This window comes from Stegostoma tigrinum, chromosome 5 (assembly GCF_030684315.1).
Source record: "Stegostoma tigrinum isolate sSteTig4 chromosome 5, sSteTig4.hap1, whole genome shotgun sequence".
In the NCBI taxonomy this organism is placed as follows: Eukaryota; Metazoa; Chordata; class Chondrichthyes; order Orectolobiformes; family Stegostomatidae; genus Stegostoma; species Stegostoma tigrinum.
The window spans coordinates 9750840-9774285 of NC_081358.1; the positions used below are offsets into that span (position 1 = coordinate 9750840).

Below are 23446 nucleotides of genomic sequence, written 5' to 3' on the forward strand. Positions count from 1 at the left end.
GCACTTAGGATACAATTCTTCCAACTGCGAGATTCCATATGTTTATCCAAGTCCTGGTTTCACTATTTCTCAGGCATTCTCCCAGGGTTTCAAGATATTGCTCTCTGCCTAAACAGCTTTTCGGCTTTTACAGTGTAACCCTGTTCTTCAATATCCTGTATTGTCATGACTGCACCTTTTGTTTTACAAATGATTGTTCTGCATATGTATCAAAACTTAACAACTGAAGGTTGATAACTAGACTAAAAAAAACACAAACACTTAGAAAATGGACCTCCCATTGTGTTGATCATCATGGTTTAGATGCTAGTTAATAGAAGGGAGAAGAATGCTGTTGAAGAGGGAATTAAGAAACCATATATGCGGCAATCAGGATCCAATACAACAGTAGGGCATTGGAGGGACCATGGTACAGAATGTTTGCAGGCCGATATTATGTTATTATTAGCAGGCCTCCCATGTTGTTGCTTATCGTTGAAAGAAAGTAGTATACAATTGTATTCCTTTGATAAAATCTCATGGCTTTTCTCCAGGTGAGTTTTACAACAGGGAGATTTATGCAAATAAGTTACCTTTGCCAACTTATATTTTACTATATTGACTGCAGGGCTTACCTTTCGTTTGCCATTCAACAAAGCTGTCTACAGTGGTTGAATATACTTAATATTAATTGCAGCACTGCATCTCCTTCAACTTTATCTTCAGTTATTTCAACAACAATCATGCCTTGTAGTATGCTTGGCACTTGTCTGCATAAAATCTCCCACTTAGAGGTTCCATCCAAAGGGCAGCACGGTGGCTCAGTGGTTAGCACTGCTGCCGCACAATGCCAAGGGGCCCAGGTTCGATTCCACCATCGGGTGACTGTTTCTGTGAAGTTTGCATATTCTCCGTGGGTCTGTGCAGGTTTCCTCCAAGTTTCCTCCCATAATCCAAAGATTTGCAGATTAGGTGGACTGGCCATGCTAAATTGCTCATGGTGTCCAGGAGTGTGTAGGCTGGGTGGATTAGTGGTGGGATACGCAGGGTGACAGGGAGATGGGTCTGGGAGGGATGTCCTCGATGGGCTAAATGGCACAGAACATAGAAAAGTACAGCACAGTACAGGCCCTTTGGCCCACGACATTGTGCCGTTGAATAATCCTAATACAAAAATAAAATAACCTAACCTACATTCCCCTCAATTCACTACTGTCCATGTGCATGTCCAGCAGTCGCTTAAATGTCACTAATGACTCAGCTTCCACAACTACCACTGGCAAACTATTCCATGCGTTCACAACTCTCTGGGTGAAGAACCTCCCTCTGACGTCTCCTTTATACCTTCCTCCTAACACCTTAAAACTATGACCCCTTGTGGCAGTCAATCCTGCCCTGGGGAAAAGTCTCTGGCTATCGACTCTATCCATGCCTCTCATTACCTTGTACACCTCAATCAGGTCACCTCTCTTCCTCCTTCTCTCCAGACAGAAAAGTCCGAGCTCAGTCAACCTCTCCTCGTAAAACTAGCCTTCCAGTCCAGGCAGCATCCTGGTAAACCTCCTTTGCACCCTCTCCAAAGACTCCACACATCTTTCCTATAATACAGCGACCAGAACTGGACACAATATTCCAAGTGTGGTCTCACCAGGGTTTTGTAGAGCTGCAGCATAACCTCGCGGCGCTTAAACTCAATCCCCCTGTTAATGAAAGCCAAAACACCATATGCTTTCTTAACAACCTTATCCACCTGGGTGGCAACTTTGAGGGAGCTATGCACTTGAACACCAAGATCCCGCTGTTCCTCCACACTGCCGAGAATCCCACCTTTAATCCTACATTCAGCATTTAAGTTCGACCTTCCAAAATGCATCACTTCGCATTTATCCAGGTTGAACTCCATCTGCCATTTCTCAGCCCAGCTCTGTATACTGTCAATGTCTCGCTGAAGCCTGCAATAGCCCTCAATACTATCAACGGCACCTCCAACCTTTGTGTCATCAGCAAACATACTAACCCACCCATCAACCTCCCCTTCCAAGTCATTTATAAAATCTACAAAGAGCAGAGGCCCAAGAACAGACCCCTGCGGAACACCACTCAGCAATGACCTCCAGGCAGAATACTTACCATCTACAACCACTCTCTGCCTCCTGTCAGCCAACCAATTCTGAATCCAGACAGCCAAATCACCCTGTATCCCATACCTCCTGACTTTATGAATGAGCCTGCCGTGGGGAACCTTATCAAATGCCTTGCTGAAGTCCATGTACACCACATCCACTGCTTGACCCTCGTCAACCTGTCTCGTGACTTCCTCAAAGAACTCAATAAGATTTGTGAGGCATGACCTGCCCCACACAAAGCCATGCTGACTCCCTTTAATCACGTTATGCTTTTTCAAAGAGTCATAAATCCTGTCCCTCAGAATTCTTTCCAAAACCTTGCTGACCACAGACGTAAGACTGACTGGTCTGTAATTTCCAGGGATTTCCCTATTCCCTTTCTTGAAATGAGGAACAACATTTGCCTCCCTCCAATCTTCTGGTACGACTCCCGTGGAGAGTGAGGAAGCAAAGATCTTCGCCAGCGGCTTAGCAACCTCCTTTCTCGCTTCCCGGAGCAACCTAGGATAAATCTGGTCTGGCCCTGGGAACTTATCAATCTTAATGTTTGCCAAAATTTCCAGCACATCAACTTCCTCAGTCTTGATCTGTTCAAGCCTGTTTTCCTGCTCCTCAAAGTTCTCATTCACTACAAGGTCCCTTTCCTTCGTGAAAACCGAAGCAAAAAACTCATTTAGGGCCTCCCCTATCTGCTCAGACTCCACGCACAAAGTTCCCTACGCCATCCCTGATCGGCCCTACCTTCTCCCTGATCATTCTCTTATTCCTCAATGCTTCCACAATGTGGGAATTCTATGAAACCGTTCTGTAATCAATTCATGCTTCTTCCAATTCCACTGCCTCCACAGGTTCGGTATCATTTACAAATTTGGTATCTGTGTTGAGTTCCTGAATAAGTAACTTGCAGAAAATTACAGGAGAGGAATGGATCCTCACTCCCTACACTTAGAAGGAAAGTTAGTGGTGAGCTGATGAACGAGGAAGGAGCCCAACTCACAGCCATAACATGTTGCAGGTGGACTGAAGGACTGGAGAGTGAGATTTCTACCCCTTACTGGACGGAAATCCTGGAGCTGCTGGCTAATCCGATTGTCAAGTGGATCCAAAAGTCCCAGCAGTGCCAGAGCTCCGGTTTAGGCTTTACTGGGACTGCAGCAGACTCATGACTTTCTAGACAGTCGAGTTATGGGAATATGTCCAAGCTCTGGAAGGTCTGCAGTGAGCATGAATGAGTAAGTTTTCAAGCACTGTCATGTAAAAAGGTGGGGGTGGTGTGTACTATCATCTCAGGGCTCACCCAGTGGGTAAAGGGCCCCTCTAAAAATAGTATCACCAGTACTTACTTTCTTTTAAAAGGAATTTTGAAAGTGGGCTGCCCACTACCATCCTCCTCCACACCATCTATTTCATGCTGTGGACAGGGTAATTAGCAAGTTTAACAAGCTGAATTATCCTACAAATTACTGATTAACATATGGTGGGTGGACTGTTGATTTTGGGGCTGGGTGTGAAAGTGGTGAGTTAGCAATCTAATCTGTTTTATTCACGCTGAAAATACATCCAACAGGGCAGTGTAATATTCAGCCCTATGACATGAAGTGGCGACATTAACAACCAATCAATGATGCCTGTGATGCCTCGTCCTGACATAACTCTCCCATCCAGCATTCCTTCTACTTAGATATTTTCTGTTCAGCACCCAATATCTTATCAATGCCCAATCTTTAACTTAGTTCCTTCCACTCACCACAGGAATACTGAGATACAGGCTGCTAGACTAGGTGGGATTGAGGGTCACAAGGAAGAGGTATTAGAAATCCTTCAGAAGGTGAAGATAGATAAGGCCCCTGGGCCGGATAGGATTTATCCTCGGATCTTCTGGGAAGCCAGGAAGGAGATTGCCAAGCCTTTGGCATTGATCTTTAACTCATCATTGTCAACAGGAATAGTGCCAGACGACTGCAGGATAGCAAATGTGGTTCCCCTGTTCAGGAAGGGGAGTAGAGACAACCCTGGTAATTACAGACCCGTGAGCCTTACCTCAGTTGTTGGTAAAGTGTTGGAAAAGGTTATAAGGGATAGGATTTATCCTCATTTAGAGAAGAACAAATTGATTAGGGATAGTCAGCACGGTTTTGTGAAGGGAAGGTCGTGCCTCACAAACCTTACTGATTTCTTTGAGAGGGTGACCAAACATGTAGATGAGAGTAAACTGGGTGATGTGGTGCATATGGATTTCAGCAAGGCGTTCGAAAAGGTTCCCCACAGTAGGCTATTGTACAAAATGCAGAGGAATGGAATTGTGGGAGATATAGCAGTTTGGATCGGAAATTGGCTTGCTGAAAGAAGACAGAGCGTGGTAGTTGATGGGAAATGTTCATCCTGGACAGCAGTTACTAGTGGTGTACCGCAAGGGTCGGTGTTGGGTCCACTGCTGTTTGTCATTTTTATAAATGACCTGGATGAGGGCGTAGAAGGATGGGTTAGTAAATTTGCAGATGACACTAAGGTCGGTGGAGTTGTGGATAGTGACAAAGGATGCTGTAGGTTGCAGAGAGACATAGATAAGCTACAGAGCTGGGCTGAGAGGTCGCAAATGGAGTTTAATGCAGACAAGTGAGAGGTGATGCACTTTGGTAGGAGTAACCGGAAGGCAAAGTACAGGGCTAATGGTAAGATTCTTAGCAGTGTAGATGAGCAGAGAGATCTCGGTGTCCATGTACACAGATCCTTGAAAGTTAACAGCCCTGTCAACCTGGGTGGCAGCAAGGCATACAGTGTTTTAGCTTTTATTAATAGAGGGATCGAGTTCCGGAACCAAGAGGTTATGGTGAAGCTGTACAAAACTCTGGTGCGGCCGCACTTGGAGTATTGCGTACAGTTCTGGTCACCGCATTATAGAAGGATGTGGAAGCTTTGGAAAGGGTGCAGAGGAGATTTACTAGGATGTTGCCTGTTATGGAGGGAAGGTCTTACGAGGAAAGGCTGAGGGTCTTGAGGCTGTTTTCATTAGAGAGAAGAAGGTTGAGAGGTGACTTAATTAAAACACATAAAATAATCAGAGAGTTAGATAGGGTGGATAGGGAGAGCCTTTTTCCTAGGATGGTGACGGTGAGCACGAGGGGGCATAGCTTTGAATTGAGGGGTGAAAGATACAGGACAGATGTCAGAGGTAGGTTCTTTACTCAGAGAGTAGTAAGGGAATGGAACGCTTTGCCTGCAACGGTAGTAGATTCGCCGACTTTAGGTACATTTAAGTCGTCATTGGACAAGCATATGGACGTACATGGAATAGTGTAGGTTAGATGGGCTTGAGATCGGTATGACAGGTCGGCACAACATCAAGGGCCGAAGGGCCTGTGCTATGCTGTAATGTTCTATGTTCTATTATGAATTTGAGGTGAAGTAACAGCTTCTTGCATGATACCTGGCCTTTAGCAGTCTAATTACTTTTGATACATCCCCTTAGAGATCATAAAAACTGCCAATGCTGGGGTCAGTGGTAACACAGTGTAGAGCTGGAGGAACACAGTAGGTCAAGCAACATCAGAGGAGCAGGAAAGTTGACATTTCAGGTCGGGACCCTTCTTAAGAAATCCAACACGTCAGCTTTCCTGCTCCTTTGATGCTGCCTGGCCTGCTGTGTTCCTCCAGCTCCACACTGTGTTATCTTGATATATCTCCTCTCTCTTTTACTTTTCTTCAACACAAAACTGTCAAGTATTCGCTGTTCTAATAATGAGGAATTAGTCTGCAAGCACTGTAACATAGAAACGTGCTGTGTGATATGAGGGTACTCAACTGAAAAGGTTTTCGGGAGAGAAGGATACACAAACTTCAAATCGAAAAACTGTTCATCAAACACATTTTAGTTGTACAGCTAGAGAAGCAGTTCAAGGTTGAATTTAACAATACAATCAATGGCTTCCACTGAACCAGTGTGAATGGTGGTGAAGCCACCAGTTCTCAAGGAGAAGCTCAGAACACAGATGCTGGTCAAATTTACATCATGATTTGAGCTTTTGTTCATGTGGTAAGCAACTGAGCGTTGCTCTGATTTTCCATGTGAGGTTGCATGTTTTCTCTATCGACATCAGTTTATCGAAAGTGAAGCAGGTGTTCTTGAAATCACATTTTCCACATATGGTAAGGACAATTTTCAGGCTGTGGTAGCTAGCTGAAATTTGTAATTTGGGCAGAATCTAAACATGCAAAATTTCAGCAGACATGCAAATGGGCAAGTTGTTGGAGATGTTTCTGATAAAATGCTGTAAAAAGTTCATTTTTTCTTGGCTCTACGTTGCCGTTGCTCAACGTTCAATTTTTTTCAATCGGATTTAATCGTTAACAGTTTTTTTCCAATAAGACAACTTAAAAGCATTTTGTTCTATGCAACAAGATATGTTTCTCCCCACAGTCTATTTGTTATTCTCCATCATAATTGAAACATGATTTTTTTGCCTTTTGTTAAACAAAACATAGCTTGTCTGATGTGGCCATTTTTCCTTCCAAAGTATAAGTTGCCAATTCTTTTTTCTCAACCATAAACTGGTTGCTCCAAAAACTACAGCAAATGCCAAATGATGATTGTTAAATCACAGTTAACACAATATGCTAGAAGTTTATGAAATTTCTTTAGATTATGGAGAAAGCAAGCTTCTATTGACATATGTCAACAACCACTCAAGTTAAGGACTGATGTACCTTCTGCTCCCATGTAATGATGGCAGTCCTGTTAGGCCTGCATTCTGACTCCAGTCTATTTTGCGGGGTCAAAAGAATTTATACATTTATACTTCTAGCTGCATTTGCAGAGAAAAGCACCCAACATGGGAGAGTTGGAAATCAGTCTTGTAGTTCTTGTGAGATATATTCAGTGGCTTCTAGCACAGTTGATACTAGTTTTTTAAAACAACTTGGGACATTAGAAGTGCAACCATCTGTATGCAGATAATTAATCTCTCTTAGGAACTACGAAATGCAGGCCCTCCTTTCACGCAGCAACACTGAATGCCAGGTATACTTTAAAACGGACATGTTCTGAAACAAACAACAGAAAATAACTCCATTAACATAACTTTGACATTCACAATTACAACACAAGCACCCACTCTGGACCACGGCCATCACTTCTAGTGGAAAATCCAAAACTGATACAAATGGTGGTGAGATAGCAAAGTGTGAGGCTGGATGAACACAGCAGGCCAAGCAGCATCTCAGGAGCACAACAGCTGATGTTTTGGGCCTAGACCCTTCATCAGAGAGGGGGATGGGGAGAGGGTTCTGAAATAAATAGGGAGAGAGGGGAAGGCGGACCGAAGATGGGCAGAGGAGAAGATAGGTGGAGAGGAGAGTATAGGTGGGGAGGGGATAGGTCAGTCTGGGGAGGACGGACAGGTCAAGGAGGGGGAAAGAGGTTAGTAGGTGGGAAATGGAGGTACGGCTTGAGGTGGGAGGAGGGGATTGGTGAGAGGAAGAACAGGTTAGGCAGGCGGGGACGAGCTGGGCTGGTTTTGGGGTGCAGTGGGGGAGGGGGGATTTTGAAGCTGGTGAAGTCCACATTGACACCATTGGGCTGCAGGGTTCCCAAGCAGAATATGAGTTGCTGTTCCTGCAACCTTTGGGTGGCATCATTGTGGCACTGCAGGAGGCCCAGTATGGACATGTCATCTAAGGAATGGGAAGGGGAGTTAAAATGGTTCGTGACTGGGACGTGCAGTTGTTTATTGCGAACTGAGCGGCGGTGTTCTGCAAAGCGGTCCCCAAGCCTCCGCTTGGTTTCCCCAATGTAGAGGAAGCCACAACGGGTACAGTGGATACAGTACATCACATTGGCGGATGTGCAGGTGAACATCTGCTTGATATGGAAAGTCATCTTGGGGCCTGAGATGGCGGTGAGGGAGGTGGTGTGGGGGCAAGTGTAGCACTTCCTGTGGTTGCAGGAGAAGGCACCGGGTGTGGTGGGGTTGGAGGGGAGTGTGCAGCGGACAAGGGAGTCACAGAGAGAGTGATCTCTCTGGAAGGCAGACAAGAGTGGGGATGGAAAAGTGTCTTGGGTGTTGGGGTCGGATTGTAGATGGCAGACGTGTCAGAGGATGATGCGTTGTAACTGGAGGTCGGTGGGGTGTATCCCCCTCGTCCTCACATACCACCCCACCAACCTCCGGATACAACGCATCATCCTCTGACACGTCTGCCATTTACAATCCGGCCCCAACACCCAAGATATTTTCATTCAACTAACCTTGAAGTTAATTTACCTGTGATGTTCACTACTGCCCTTCAGAAATATTCCCATCTGCACTAGCATCGTGGGAGGCATGATTTCACTTCCCCTACACTGCATCAAAGTCTATGCAGCTTTCTGCAAAGGAGACTCAAACAGGAGGCAGCTAGCATCAGAAGACTGGCTATAGACAGCACGTGCTTGTAAGTGGATACTTTCTCCTGTTATTGTCATCAGTCGGAAGTTCTGGCCATTTGTTTCAGGCTGAGGTTGAAAATGTTTTCTCATGCAATAGGATCCTAGTGAAAAGGTCTTCACTGTTATAAAGAGCAAGATTTAGTGACCGATGCCAAGTGTGGAAAAACGGAAGATGGTCCCATTAGGGTGTTAAAAGGAATGTCGTTCAATAGCAGCCAAAAGATTTTCTCTCGAAACAGACAGTCATTTCTGCGATTATCCGGTTGGACTTTTTAAGTTTTTAATAAATGTAAAGATTTTCATTTCATAAAAAATGAGATAAGTTAAAGCTACTCTCAAGCATCATCAACAGATAATACAGCTCAATTTAGCTGCACAATCAAGCAGAATAATTCTATTTTTCTGTGTTTAGTTAATTATAATTAGCAGAAACACAACTTGATAAAAGACTTAATGTGACTGTAGTTTACTTAAGTCTTATCAAGTCAGAGCTTTTGATATTCTGAGATAATACTACAGAATGGCTACAACACAAGTGGCCACTCACCTTGACGTGTCTTTCTTTATTCGTTAACGGGATAAGGACATCGCTAGCTAGGTGGCATTTATTGTCCATCCCTAATTGCCCAGAGGGCAGTTCAGATTCAGCCACATTGCTGTGGGTCTGGAGTCACATGTCGACCAGGCCAGGTAAGGGTGGCAAATTTCCTGCCCTCAAGAACATTAGTGAACTAGATGGGTTAACCCCTGACAATCAGCAATGGATTCATGGTCATCACTAGATTCTTAATTCTACATATTTTCATTGCATTCAAATTCCACCTTCTGCTGTGGCGGGATGCGAACTCAGGTCCCCAGAATGTTACCTAGGTCTCTGGATTAACACTCTTGCGATAATACCACTAGGCCATTGCCTTCCCTCTACCAGGTCTCAAAAAAGCAACTCAGCTCGGCCCAATACTCCACCGCTTTTCTGTAGCTCAGCATCTTTGTCCCAAAATTATGCAATTCCCTTCTGAAAACCACAATTGTATCTGCCTCCACCACACTCTCAGAACAGTGCATTACATGTCCCAACTATTCACTGTATATTTTTCTCATATTTAACACCATTTTCAGTTATTTTGCCATTCACCTTAAATTGGCATTCTCCAGTTTTCAGCCTTTCCACCTTTTGTGTCATTTATACATCTAAATTGTCATCATAAATGTTTCAATTGAAAACATTTATAGCAAAAAGGTTTAATATGATTGTAGATTAGATGCTTATTTTAATGTAAACTAGATGCTTATTTTAACTCGCCAGTATATCATGCACACAGAACAAGGAAACGGAGTTTCAGAATAAAGGACCTGCCTTTAACGATGGAAGTTAAAAGGAATTTGTTCACTCAGAGGGTCATGAATCTTTGGAATTCTCTCCCTAGGAGGCTGTAGAGCCTGAGCCATAGAATATATTCAAAATTGAAATGAACAGATTCTTGGACTATAGCAGGGTTTGGGTTTTGAGTAAAAGCAATTGAAGGGAAGATCAGACCAGGTCTTAGATGAACGCCACAGAGGGTTGATAGAATGTGTGGCCAAATTCTGATCTTTCTTCTAAATTCTTCTGATCAGCCTTCCCCTAAGCTAATATCTTAACTTAAAAAATGTATTTTGCTAGAGACACACATTTATACAAGCACCCATTCCTTAACATGCTAGCATTTTGTCTTATGCACTAATGCAGTGTGTCCATAGCTGGCTGAGCCAGCATTTATTGCTATTCCTAACTGCCCTTGAAAAGGTGGCGGTGACCTGCCTTCTTGAACTGCTGTGGTATGTGCTGTAGGTAGGTCCACAATTCTGCTAGGGAGAAAATTCCAGGATTTTGAGCCAGGAACACTGATGGAATCCTCCCTATGCTTCCAAGTCAGGATGGTGAATGGCTTGGACGGCAACCTGAAGGTGGTGGTATTCCCGTTTATTTGCTGCCCTTGTCCTTCTAGGTGGAAGTGGCTGTAGTTTGGAAGGTGCTGTTTGAGGATCTTTGGTGAATTTCTGCAGTGCATCTTGTAGATAGTACACACTGCTGCTACTGAGCATTGGTGGTAGAGGGACTGAATGTTTGTGGATATGATGTCAATCAAGTGGGTTGCTTTGTCCTGGGTGATGTCAAGCTTCTTGAATGTTTTTGGAGCTGCACCAAAACAGGCGTGGGACTATTCTACCTCACTCCTAACTCCAAACAGGCTTTGGAGAGTCAGGAGGTGAATTATTTGGCACAGTATTCCTAGCCTCTGGCCTGTTCTTGTAGCTGCTGTATTTAAATGGCAATTCCAGTTGAGTTTCTGGTCAATGGTAATCCCTAGGATGCTGATAGTGGGAGATTCAGTGACAGTAATCATGTGTCTTATTGGAGATGGTCATTTCCTGGCATTTGTATGGCTTGAATGTTACTTCCCATTTTGCTGCCCAAATCTGGATATTCAAGTCTTGCTGTATTTAGACACGGTATCTTTCTGAGGTGTCATAAATGGCCGGTGCAATCATTGATGAACATCTCCATTTCTGGCCTGATGATGGAGGGAAGATCATTGATGAAGCAGCTGAAGATGGTTGGGCCTAGGTGACTACCTGAGGAACTCCTGCAGAGATGTCCTGGAGCTGAGATGATGACAGATCCCAAGCAACCATGACCATCTTCTTATGTGCCAGGTATGACTCAAACCAGTGCAGAGGCTCCTTGATGCCACACTCGTCTAATGCAGCCAGGCAGTCACACTCACCTCACCTCTGGAATTCTTATCTCTAGACCCGTTTGTCCATATTTGAACCAAGGCTGTAATGAGGTTAGGAATTGAACGGCAATGGTAGAACCCAAACTGGGTGCCAGTGAGCAGTTTATGGTTAAGCAAGTGCTGCTTGATTGCACTGCTGATGACAACTTTCTTCTCTCTGTATAAAATGCTTAGCTTTGTGAAAAACATTTGGATAATTTATATACGCATATGATAACTGATATGAGAATGTTATCGCTGATTGCTACTTAAGCTACTTAGCAAAGGGCAAACAATAGCGGAGTGTTCAGTGAGTAGCACAAAGATTGTTATGGGAAAAGGGGATTTTAATTCATGAAGCACTGGCAGCATGAGTGGGGAAAGCAGGCGGTGTACCATCGGGACAGTATTCACTTGAACCCGTCTGAAACCAGTATCCTTGTTTCATATAAGAAGGGCTATGGAGGGCGCTTTAGAATTGTAGTCTCATGGAGAACTAATTTGGAAAGTTAGAAAGAAAGAACAAAGCTGGATGGCAATGCAGATTATAACCAGAGTGAAAGCAAGTGACAGACCATATATACATAAAAATGCAGAAAGAAAAGATCAGAATCAGAAAGAACTGTAAAAGGAAAGAATGACAGCCTCTATATCTAAATAAGCAGGTGGGAAAACACACTGATGCTTCATCAGAGGTTGCATTGAGGATGTTACCAAGCATGGTAACGAAACGTCTGCCGAAAACAAACCAGCTCGGCAAGCCAACCAACCTCAAATAAACAGTCATAACAAGATGGCTTGATTATATAAATCAAAATGAATCAGCGGATAGAATAGCTGTTATAGAGATATGGGTGTATGGCAGGGACATGAACATTCAAGGTTATTTGAGATTTCAGGAGGAAAGGAAGGAAAAAAGAAACGTAGTGAGGTAGCTGTTAATAAACGATGATATCAGCATCAGAAGGAGAAAAGATCATGGTTCAAAGTATCAACATGTAGAATCAGTTTAAGTGGATACAAGAAAAAAAGAAATCACTAGAGGAAATGTTTTATAGGCCTTGGGATCCCAGACCAGACTGCCAATTACACATTGTAATCTGGCTGAGAACATCTTTTTAAAAAAAGCAGTGTACAATTCAAGGAACTTACTCAGCGAATAAAGCCACAAGGTTCTCTTGTTTGATCAAACAGCAGTAAACTTTACCATACAATGTGACAACAGTAACACTTCTACAACACAAACAATTTATTCCAACACCCAGAATTAACCCGTGGTTAATAGGGGCTCTGGAGAGCGAACACGCCACAGTACACACCAAATAACAAATGCAATCTCTCACATTTGTCAGCAATTCTCCCAGATATTAATGACAAAGTGGGTATTAAATCTCATTAAACTTCATGAGAGATCATGATTCTTCACTTCTGCCAATTTGCTCTTGAAACTCCCTCTCAATATCCAATCTGACGTGGACAGCCTCAGTGGCTGCTTCCATTCCAGTCCATCACTCTTGTTTCCTGGACTTTAAAACCTTACTCCAATACTCGTTCACAAGCATAACTCCAACTTTTCACTAATGGCCAGATCTACTGAGCCAGAAACAAAAACAGAAATTGCTGGCAAAGCTCAGCGGGTCTGGCAGCATCAATGGAGGGAAATCAGAATTAACATTTCGGGTCCAGTGACCCTTCATCTATTCAGCCAGTCCTACCCTGAGCCCCTAGTTTGCTCAGTCGCAGAGAGCGAAAACTGCTTGTGAGCTTTCAATCTCGATTCTCAACTACATTGAAATATTAACACCCTTAAGCTTTATTCAAACCCTTCACATTTCACCCCAACGCAGAGCCGGCTTTCTCAGGAAGTCAATGAAATGTTAGCCTTTTTTTAAATTCTATCGCGGAATGGCAAAACTGTTGGTTCAGCCAAGATTTATTTCCTGTCCTTCACTGCTCTCGAAAAGGCGGGAGTGAGCACACTCATGAGTCCATGCGCTGTGGAGGGGGCACAAAGCATAACAGTTTTGGAGGAGGAATTCTTGCCACAGCTGTACCGCATTGATAAGACCACATCTGGAATACAGTATAATACAATGTGAGGCTGGATGAACACAGCAGGCCAAGCAGCATCTCAGGAGCACAAAAGCTGACGTTTCGGGCCTAGACCCTTCATCAGAGAGGGGGATGGGGAGAGGGAACTGGAATAAATAGGGAGAGAGGGGGAGGCGGACCGAAGATGGAGAGTAAAGAAGATAGGTGGAGAGAGTGTAGGTGGGGAGGTAGGGAGGGGATAGGTCAGTCCAGGGAAGACAGACAGGTCAAGGAGGTGGGATGAGGTTAGTAGGTAGCTGGGGGTGCGGCTTGGGGTGGGAGGAAGGGATGGGTGAGAGGAAGAACCGGTTAGGGAGGCAGAGACAGGTTGGACTGGTTTTGGGATGCAGTGGGTGGGGGGGAAGAGCTGGGCTGGTTGTGTGGTGCAGTGGGGGGAGGGGACGAACTGGGCTGGTTTAGGGATGCAGTAGGGGAAGGGGAGATTTTGAAACTGGTGAAGTCCACATTGATACCATTGGGCTGCAGGGTTCCCAGGCGGAATATGAGTTGCTGTTCCTGCAACCTTCGGGTGGCATCATTGTGGCAGTGCAGCCTCCGGATACAACGCATTATCCTCCGACACTTCCGCCATTTACAATCCGACCCCACCACCCAAGACATTTTTCCATCCCCTCCCCTGTCAGCTTTCCGGAGAGACCACTCTCTCCGTGACTCCCTTGTTCGCTCCACACTGCCCTCCAACCCCACCACACCCGGCACCTTCCCCTGCAACCACAGGAAATGCTACACTTGTCCCCACACCTCCTCCCTCACCCCCATCCCAGGCCCCAAGATGACATTCCACATTAAGCAGAGGTTCACCTGCACATCTGCCAATGTGGTATACTGCATCCACTGTACCCGGTGCGGCTTCCTCTACATTGGGGAAACCAAGCGGAGGCTTGGGGACCGCTTTGCAGAACACCTCCGCTCAGTTCGCAACAAACAACTGCACCTCCCAGTCGCAAACCATTTCCACTCCCCCTCCCATTCTCTTGATGACATGTCCATCATGGGCCTCCTGCACTGCCACAATAATGCCACCCGAAGGTTGCAGGAACAGCAACTCATATTCCGCCTGGGAACCCTGCAGCCATATGGTATCAATGTGGACTTCACCAGTTTCAAAATCTCCCCTTCCCCTACTGCATCCCTAAACCAGCCCAGTTCGTCCCCTCCCCCCACTGCACCACACAACCAGCCCAGCTCTTCCCCCCCACCCACTGCATCCCAAAACCAGTCCAACCTGTCTCTGCCTCCCTAACCGGTTCTTCCTCTCACCCATCCCTTCCTCCCACCCCAAGCCGCACCCCCAGCTACCTACTAACCTCATCCCACCTCCTTGACCTGTCCGTCTTCCCTGGACTGACCTATCCCCTCCCTACCTCCCCACCTACACTCTCTCCACCTATCTTCTTTACTCTCCATCTTCGGTCCGCCTCCCCCTCTCTCCCTATTTATTCCAGTTCCCTCTCCCCATCCCCCTCTCTGAAGAAGGGTCTAGGCCCGTAACGTCAGCTTTTGTGCTCCTGAGATGCTGCTTGGCCTGCTGTGTTCATCCAGCCTCACATTGTATTATCTTGGAATTCTCCAGCATCTGCAGTTCCCATTATCTCTGGAATACAGTATACAGTTTTAGTCTCTTTATTTGAGGTGGAACATATTGGTATTGGAAGCAGTTCAGATAAGGTTCACTAAGATAGTTAGGGATGATGATGAAGGGGTTGTCTTATGAGGAAAGATTAAGTTGGTTGGACCTATGCTCACTGGAGTTTAAAAGGATGAGAGGTAATCTTATTGAAACACAGAAAATTCTAAGACAGCTTTATGGTATAGATGCTAGGAGCATGTTTCCTTTCCAGAGGGAATTCTAGACTTAGGAGGCATGGTTTCAAAGTATAGGCATCCCATCAAGACATATCAAGAGATATCAAGGAATTTCTTCACTCAGAGGAACACTTCATTGACCAGCAGTGGAGGCTGGATCACTGAATATATTCGAGGCTGAGTTAAACAGATTTTGGTCAACAAGGGAGATACAGGCAACAGGAGATAGGCAGGAAAGTGACGGAGAAGCCACAATTAGATTAGCTATGATCTTTATTGGATGGTGAGCTGGGTTGATGGACAGCATTGCCTCTTTCTGCTCCTATTTCTTCCCAGTTTATGGGTTCAGAGATAGTGGGAGCTGCCGATGCTGGAGAATCTGCGATAACGAGGTATAGAGCTGGAGGAACACAGCAGGCCAAGCAGGATCAGAGGAGCAGGAAAGCTGACATTTCGGGTCTGGACCTTTCAGAAGAAGGGTGATATTTTTAGCCTGATGACCATCTTTTATGATCTTATTATTCCAAGCCCAAATAGTGAATGTTGTTAAGTGACACGTACAGAGTTAACATAGGGACAGACAGCTCAGATAGACATGTAGAGATGAGCTGTAGAGAGAACAAGCATTCTGAATAATGACAAAAAGGAAAAGGTGCGTGATTAGATTAGATCAGATTCCCTACAGTGTCGAAACAGGCCCTTCGGCCCAACAAGTCCACACCGCCCTTGGAGTAGCCCACCCAGACCCATTCCCCTATAACCCACACACCCTTGAACACTACAGGCAATTTAGGATGGCCAATCCACCTAGCCTGCACATCTTTGGACTGTGGGAGGAAACCAGAGCACCCGGAGGAAACCCACGCAGACACGGGGAGAATGTGCAAACTCCACACAGACAGTTACCCGAGGCTGGAATTGAACCTGGGTCCCTGGTGCTGTGAGGCTGCAGTGCTAACCACTGAGCCACTGTGCCGCCCTTAAAGTTGAAATAAATTTAGCACAAAAAGTGCAGCTCATATTAAATACTCTAGTTTACTCTATTAGTGGTATAAATGCATGAAATGTTTAATAAACTACGTATGAAGACATGAACACATTACAATATGGATGCTGACTGAACAGCTACGTGTTTCCAGCATTTTAATCAATTGATTATTTGAAAACATTGTTTCTTAAGGTTGTGTCCTTAAAGTATGGCGGAAAAACACTAAATATCTAACAACACTGCCACTTTTCAGTCTCCCAAATTACCACCAAGGAACATCCAAGCACAAAAGCATTAACATTGATGGTCATAATGTTTAAAATTCTTACTTTTAAAAATGGTTACTTGAAAAGAATTTCTTTCACTAAGAGGTAACAAATAAATGACTTGCCTGGTATGGAACAATGCTCTCGTGTGCTGTTCCCCATCGTTTCGCTTCCTTTCCACCAGTAAGATAATTTGCAGCTATGTGGCTAAGGCAAGCAACCTGATTGGAACAATGAAAACAAGAACCATCAACAAAAAGTACTTTTATAAAAATCCTACGTTTGTTATTGAAAATTACTTTTAAATCACGTTTTAAATTGTCTTGATCTGAAACTAAATATTTTTTAAAAATTATAGGTTTATTTCTAAGTCGATTATTTAATGTTTTTCAAGGAATTAATGACAAGGTTGTTCAGGTAATCAGAGCAAATTAAAGAGGGAGGTAAAGAAAAGACTTTGTATGGTTACGATGTGGAATTCTCTGCTCCAAACCATTGTTAAAGCCAAGAAGCACAGTGGTAATATCCCTAGCTCTATCCCTAGAAAGCAAGGGTTCAAGTCCCATTTGCCCAGGAATATGTTATAACATATCTGAACATGGTGGTTCAGAACAGCTATAAGTACTGTCAAATAGGAAATTAGGCAAATGCTGGTGAAAGACAATACTAAGAGGTGTGGGAAAGTAGGATAACGGAAGGAGGCCGTGGCCACATGTGGAAGAAAAAAAATTGATGAGCCAAATGGTTTTTCTTCTGCAGGATGTGGTTGTGGTTAATTCTCAACTGCTCTCTGAAATGGCCTAGCAAGCCACTCAGCTGTATCAATCACTGCAAAGTCTCAAAGAAATGAAACTGGATGGGCCACCTGGCATCAACGTAGGCACTAGAAAAGACAACAGCAGAAACAAAATTGTCGACCCTGCAAAGTCCTCCTCACAAACATCTGGGGACTAGTGCTAAAACTGGGAGAGCTGTCACACAGACGAGTCAATCAACAGCCAGACACAGTCATACTCACTTAAGCACACCTTACAGACAATGTCCCAGGCAGTATCATCATTGGATATGTTCTGTCCCACCAGCAGGGCAGACCCAGCAGGGGTGGTGGCATAGTGATATACAGTCAGAAAGTGGTGCTCTGGGAATCCTCAACATTGACTCCAAACCCCATGAAGTCTCATGGCTTCACAATAAACATGGGCAAGAAGACCTCCTGCTGGTTGCCACATACCGGCCTCCCTCAGATGAAGAATCAGTAATCCTCCATGTTGAACAACATTTGGAGGAAGCGCTGAGTGTGTCTAGAGCACAAAATGTCTGTGGGTCAGAAATTTCGATGTTCACCACCAAGAGTGGCTCAGCAGCAGCACGACTTATGAAGTTGATCAGGCCCTAAAGGACAGAGCTGCGAGCCTGGGTCTGCGGCAGATGGTGAAGGAACCAACAAGAGGGAAAAACACTCATGGTCAGTATCAGCAAGAGTGCCAAACACACAGTACTTCTGGAGACAAAGTCTCACCTTCACATTGAGAATAATCTTCATTGTGTGGCACTACCACCATATTAAATGGGGCAGACTGTGAATGAACTCAAGACTTGGCATCCATGTGGTGCTGTGGGTCATCAACAGCAGCAGGTTTGTGTTCTAGCACAATCTGCAACCTCACAGCCCAGCATCTCCCCCACTCAACAACTGCCCGGTTCAATGGAGGAGTGGCGCCAGGCATATCTGAAAATGAGATAACAATGTGTGGAGCTGGATGGACACAGCAGGCCAAGCAGTATCTTAGGAGCATAAAAGCTGACGTTTCGGGCCCAGGCCCTTCTTCAGAGAGGGGGATGGAGAGAGGGTTCTGAAAGAAATAGGAAGAGACGGGGAGACGGATCAAAGATGGGTAGAGGAGAAGATAGGTGGAGAGGAGAGTATAGGTGGGGAGGTAGGGAGGGGATAGGACAGTCCGGGGAGGATGGACAGGTCAAGGGGGCGGGGTGAGGTTAATAGGTAGGAAATGGAGGAGTGGCTTGAGGTGGGAGGAGGGGATAGGTGAGAGGGAGAACAGGTTAGGGAGGCAGGGACGAGCTGAGCTGGTTTTCGGATGCTGTTGAGGGGGGCGGATTTTGAAGCCTGTGAAATCCACATTGATACTTTTGGGCTGCAGGGTCCCCAGGCGGAATATGAGTTGCTGTTCCTGCAACCTTCGGGTGGCATCGTTGTGGCACTGCAGGAGGCCCAGGAAGGACATGTCATCTAAGGAATGCGAGGCGGAATTGAAATGGTTCGCGACTGGGAGGTGCAGTTGGTTACTGCGAATCGAGCGTAGGTGTTCTGCAAAGTGGTCCCCAAGCCTCCGCTTGGATTCCCCAATGTACAGGAGGCCACAACGGATACAGCGGATGCAGTATACCACATTGGCAGATGTGCAGGTTAACATCTGCTTGATGTAAAAAGTTTTCTTGTGGCCTGGGATAGGGGTGAGGGAGGAGGTGTGAGGGCAAGTGTAGCATTTCCTGCGGTTGCAGGGGAAGGTGCCGGGTGTGGTGGGGTTGGAGGGCAGTGTGGAGCGGACAAGGGAGTCACGGAGAGAGTAGTCTCTCCGGAAAGCAGACAGGGGTGGGGATGGAAAAATGTCTTGGGTGGTGGGGTCGGATTGTAGATGGCATAAGTGTCGGGGGATGATGCGTTGTATCCGGAGGTTGGTGGGGTGGTATGTGAGAACGAGGGGGATTCTCTTCTGGCAGTTATTGCAGGGATGGGGTGTGAGGTATGTGTTGCGGGAAATGCGGGAGACATGGTCAAGGGTGATCTCGACCACTGCAGGGGGGAAGTTGTCATCCTTGAAGAACGAGGGATGTGCAGGATCCAGAATGCCTCATCCCTGGGAGCAGATGCGACGGAGGCAAAGGAATTCTGAATAGGGGATGGAATTTTTGCAGGAAGGTGAGTGGGAGGAGGTGTATTCTAGGTAGCTGTGGGAGTCAGTGGGCTTGAAATGGATATTGGTTCTAGGTGGTTGCCCGAGATGAGACAGAGGTGTTCAGGAAGGTGAGCGATGTGTTGGAGATGGTCCAAGTGAACTTGAGGTTGGGGTGGAAGGTGTTGGTGAAGTGGATGAAATGTTCGAGCTCCTTTTGGGAGCACGAGGCGGCGCGGATACAGTCACCAGTGTAATGGAGGAAGAGGTGGGGTTTAGGGCCAGTGTAGGTATGGAAGAGGGACTGTTCCACGTAACGTACAAAGAGGCAGGCATAGCTTGGGCCCATGCAGGTTCCCATGGTCAACCCCTTTGTCTGTAGGAAGTGGGAGGAATTGAAAGAGAAGTTGTTGAGGGTGTGGACGAGTTTGGCTAGGCAGATGAGGGTATCGATGGAGGGGAACTAGTCGGGCCTGTGGGACAGGAAGAAGCAGAGGGCCTTTAGGCCATCTGCATGGGGAATACAAGTGTATAGGGACTGGACGACCATGGTGAAAATGAGGTGTTGAGGACCGGGAAATTGGAAATTCTGGGAGGTGCTGGAGGGCTGGGATGGCGTCACGGACATAGGGAGGGAGTTCCTGGACCAAGAGGGAGAAAATGGAGTCCAGCTAGGTTGAGATGAGGTCGGTGGGGCAGGAGCAGGTGGAGACAATGGGTCGACCAGGGCAGGCGGGTTTGTGGATTTTGAGAAGGAGATAGAAGCGGGCCGTGAGGGGTTGGGGAACAATGACTTTGGAAGCTATAGGTGGGAGGTCACCTGAGGTGATGAGGTTGTGGCTGGTTTGGGAAATGGTGGTTTGGTGCTCGGGGGTGGGGTCATGATCCAGGGAGCGGTAGGAGGTGGTGTCAGAGAGTTGGCATCTGGTCTCAGCAATGTAGAGGTCAGTGCGCCATAGTACAATTGCGCCTCCCCTGTCTGTGGGTTTTATGGTGAGGTTGGGATTGGAGCGGAGGGCTGCATGTTCTGCAGGGGAGAGGCTGGAGTGAGTGAGAGGGGGTGGAGAGGTTGAGGCGACTGATGTCTTGACGGCAGTTGGAGCTGAAGAGGTCAAGGGAGGGTAGGAGGCCTGGGGGTGGTGTACAGGAGGAGGACTTGTGTTGGAGGCAGGAAAAGGAGTCCATGGAGGGAGGGTTAGGCTCACAGATAGAGAAGTAAGCGGGGAGGCAAAGGCGGCAGAAAAACTGCTCGATGTCCAAGCGCGACTGGTATTCGTTGATGTGTGGGTAGACAGGGACAAAGGTGAACCTCTTGCTGAGGACTGACCATTCGTCTTCAGTCAGGGGGAGGTCTGGAGGGATGGTGAAAATTCGGCAGGGCTCAGTGTGGCTGTCTCCTCTGGGGTAGCTGGTTGTGGAGGCTGTGGGCGGGGTTCCGTTGGCATCCATGATGGGCGAAGAGGCGTTGGCGGAGCGGGGTAGGCAGCGGCAGGAGCAGCAGCAATGAGGGTGATGTGTGTGGTATGAGTTCTGGAAATGGAGGCAGTGGCTCCCGATCCTGGAAGCGGTGTACCCGGCGGTGGTGGATGTGACGTCATCGGTGAGATCACCGGCCGTGGCGTCATGGTCAATGGCGGTGGGTACATTGTGGGGGAGCTGCAGGGTCAGGCTGGGGATTTGGGAGGTGGAAGAATCCTGTTTTGGGTGGCAGGGGCCAGCGAGTTTGTTGTACTTACAGTTTAAATGAGGTGTTAACCTGGTGAAACCACCAAACAGGTCTACTCGCATTCCAAACAGCATCAGCAGCAAGAGGTAGACACAGCTAACCGAGCCCATGACCAAATGATCAGATCTAACCTCTACAGTCCTGCCACATCCAATTCAATTCGCTTAATATTAAGATATTTTATATTAAAAAATGGTTGCTGACACTGGATATTGCAAAGACTATGGGACCCAACAACATTCCGGCAGCAGGTCTGGCAGCATCTGTAAGGAAACAGCAAAGTTAACGTTTCGGGTCCGGTTCTGAGAAAGAATCATCAGGCCCGAAACGTTAACTCTGTTTTTTACCTTCACAGATGTTGCCAGGCCTGCTGAGCTTTTCCAGCAACTTTGTTTTTGTTCCTGAATTACAGCATCCGCAGTTCTTTCGGTTTTTATTCTGGCAGTAGTACTGAATTGTGCACCAGTACTTGCTGCTCTGCTCAGCAAGCTCTTCCAGTATAGCTACAACACTGGCATCTACCCAACAAAGTAGAAAATTGTCCAGGCACGTCCTGTACACAAAAAGCAGGACAAATCCAATTCAACTAATCACTGCCCCATCAGTCTACTCTCAATCATCAGATGGAAGGTATCATCAACAGCGCTATCAAACAGTACTTGCTTAGTAATAACCTGCTCAGTAAATCCTAGTTTGTGTTCTGCCAGGGCCACTCAGCTCCTGATCTCATTACAGCCTTAGTTCAAACACAGACAAAAGAGGTGAATTCCAAAAGGTGAGGTGAGAGTGACATCTATTGACATCGAGGTTACATTTGACTGACTGTGGTGTCAGGGAGCCCGAGCAAAATTGGAGTGAATACATGATAATGCAGTATCATGCAGATAAAATGTAAAGTTATTCACTTAGGTGGGAAGAACAGAATGGAGAAGATTATGTAAATTGTAATAAATCATGAAATACTGATAGGGAAAATTTTCACTTTGGTCTCCACAGCCAGAGGAAGTACAGTGATGGTTTTCTAGACTGGTTACTGGGATAGCAGTTGGTCATATGAGGAGAGATTAGGTTGTCTGGGCCTGTATTAATTGGAGTTAAGAGAAATGAGGGGGGACGGTGGCTTAGTGGTTAGCACTGCAGCCTCACAGCGCCAGGGACCCACGTTCGATTCCAGCCTGGAGTAACTGTCTGTGTGGAGTTTGCACATTCTCCCCGTGTCTGCATGGGTTTCCTCCAGGTGCTCCGGTTTCCTCCCACAGTCCAAAGATATGTGGGCTAGGTGGATTGGCTATGCTAAATTGCCCATAGTGTTGAGGGGTCTGTGGGTTATAGGGGGATAGGTCTGGGTGGGATGCTTCAAGGGGCGGTGTGGACTTGTTGGGCCGAAGGGCCTGTTTCCACACTGTAGGGAATCTAATTCTGTAATCTCATGAAAAAACAGGTACAAACACAATGGGTTGAATGGCTTTCTGTGCTATAAAATTCTATGATTCTATATGGGAATTGGAGAAAAGTCTCCACTGGTTGGAATCATACCCGGCACAAAGGAAGACGGTTCTAGTTAGTGGAAGTCAGCCTCATATTCTAGGCCCAACAATCTTCACCTGTTTCATCAATTACATCCCCTCTATCATTAGATCAGAACTGGGAATGTTTAATGATCTTTACACAATGTTCTGCATCATTCGTGACACCTTCAGCACCCAAGACACTCAACACCACAAAGGTTGAAACAATCCACTTGATCATCACATCCAGAATCATTCGCTTCCTCCACCAACTGTAGTGTGTACTATCTAAAAGATGCATTGCAGATAATAGCCAAGGCTCCTCCGTCAGCAGCTTCCAAACTCATGACACTACCGTCCGGAAAGACAAAGGTAGCTGATCCATGGGAACACGGAAGCCAACCTTCCATCCACGGACACCATTTACATGGCTCCCTGCTGCAGAAAGGTGGTCAACATCATCAAAGACCTATCACACCCCGGTATTGACCAACTACAACCTCCTCCATCAGGCAGAAGACACAGAAGCCTGAACACATGCAGTAGTGGGTTCAGGAACAGCTTCTTCGCAGCCATTATCAGACTGATGAACGGACTCGCTAGCCTCAAATAGCACTGATGTCACTAATGTTGATCATGCCTAGTACATGAGCAATGTAACCTGCACGCCTCTAAGTCTTTTGGGTCTATACATCCTTTGCTTACTATGATCTATGTGTACTGCTCGTAAGCGAATCTTTTTACTGTATTTCAGTATGTGACAATAAATAAATCAAAATAATTTAAAAATCACAACTCAACCCTACCACCTGCGCATGCCACTCCAAGCCACTCATTATC

At 46.0% G+C, this 23446-nt stretch overlaps 1 protein-coding gene across 7 annotated transcripts in view; it reads right to left on the reverse strand.

The window, feature by feature from the left end:
• Window positions 1-23446, reverse strand: part of sugct (succinyl-CoA:glutarate-CoA transferase) — a 395299-nt gene that overhangs the window by 276775 nt on the left and 95078 nt on the right. For all 7 annotated transcript variants that reach the window (XR_007247336.2, XR_007247337.2, XM_048529015.2 and 4 more), the window contains exon 9: window positions 16586-16681. Coding sequence is in view for 5 of the 7 variants with exons in the window: in XM_048529015.2 (XP_048384972.1) it covers window positions 16586-16681 (96 nt within the window). In the remaining 2 variants the exon portion in view is untranslated. The remainder of the gene's footprint in view (window positions 1-16585; window positions 16682-23446) is intronic.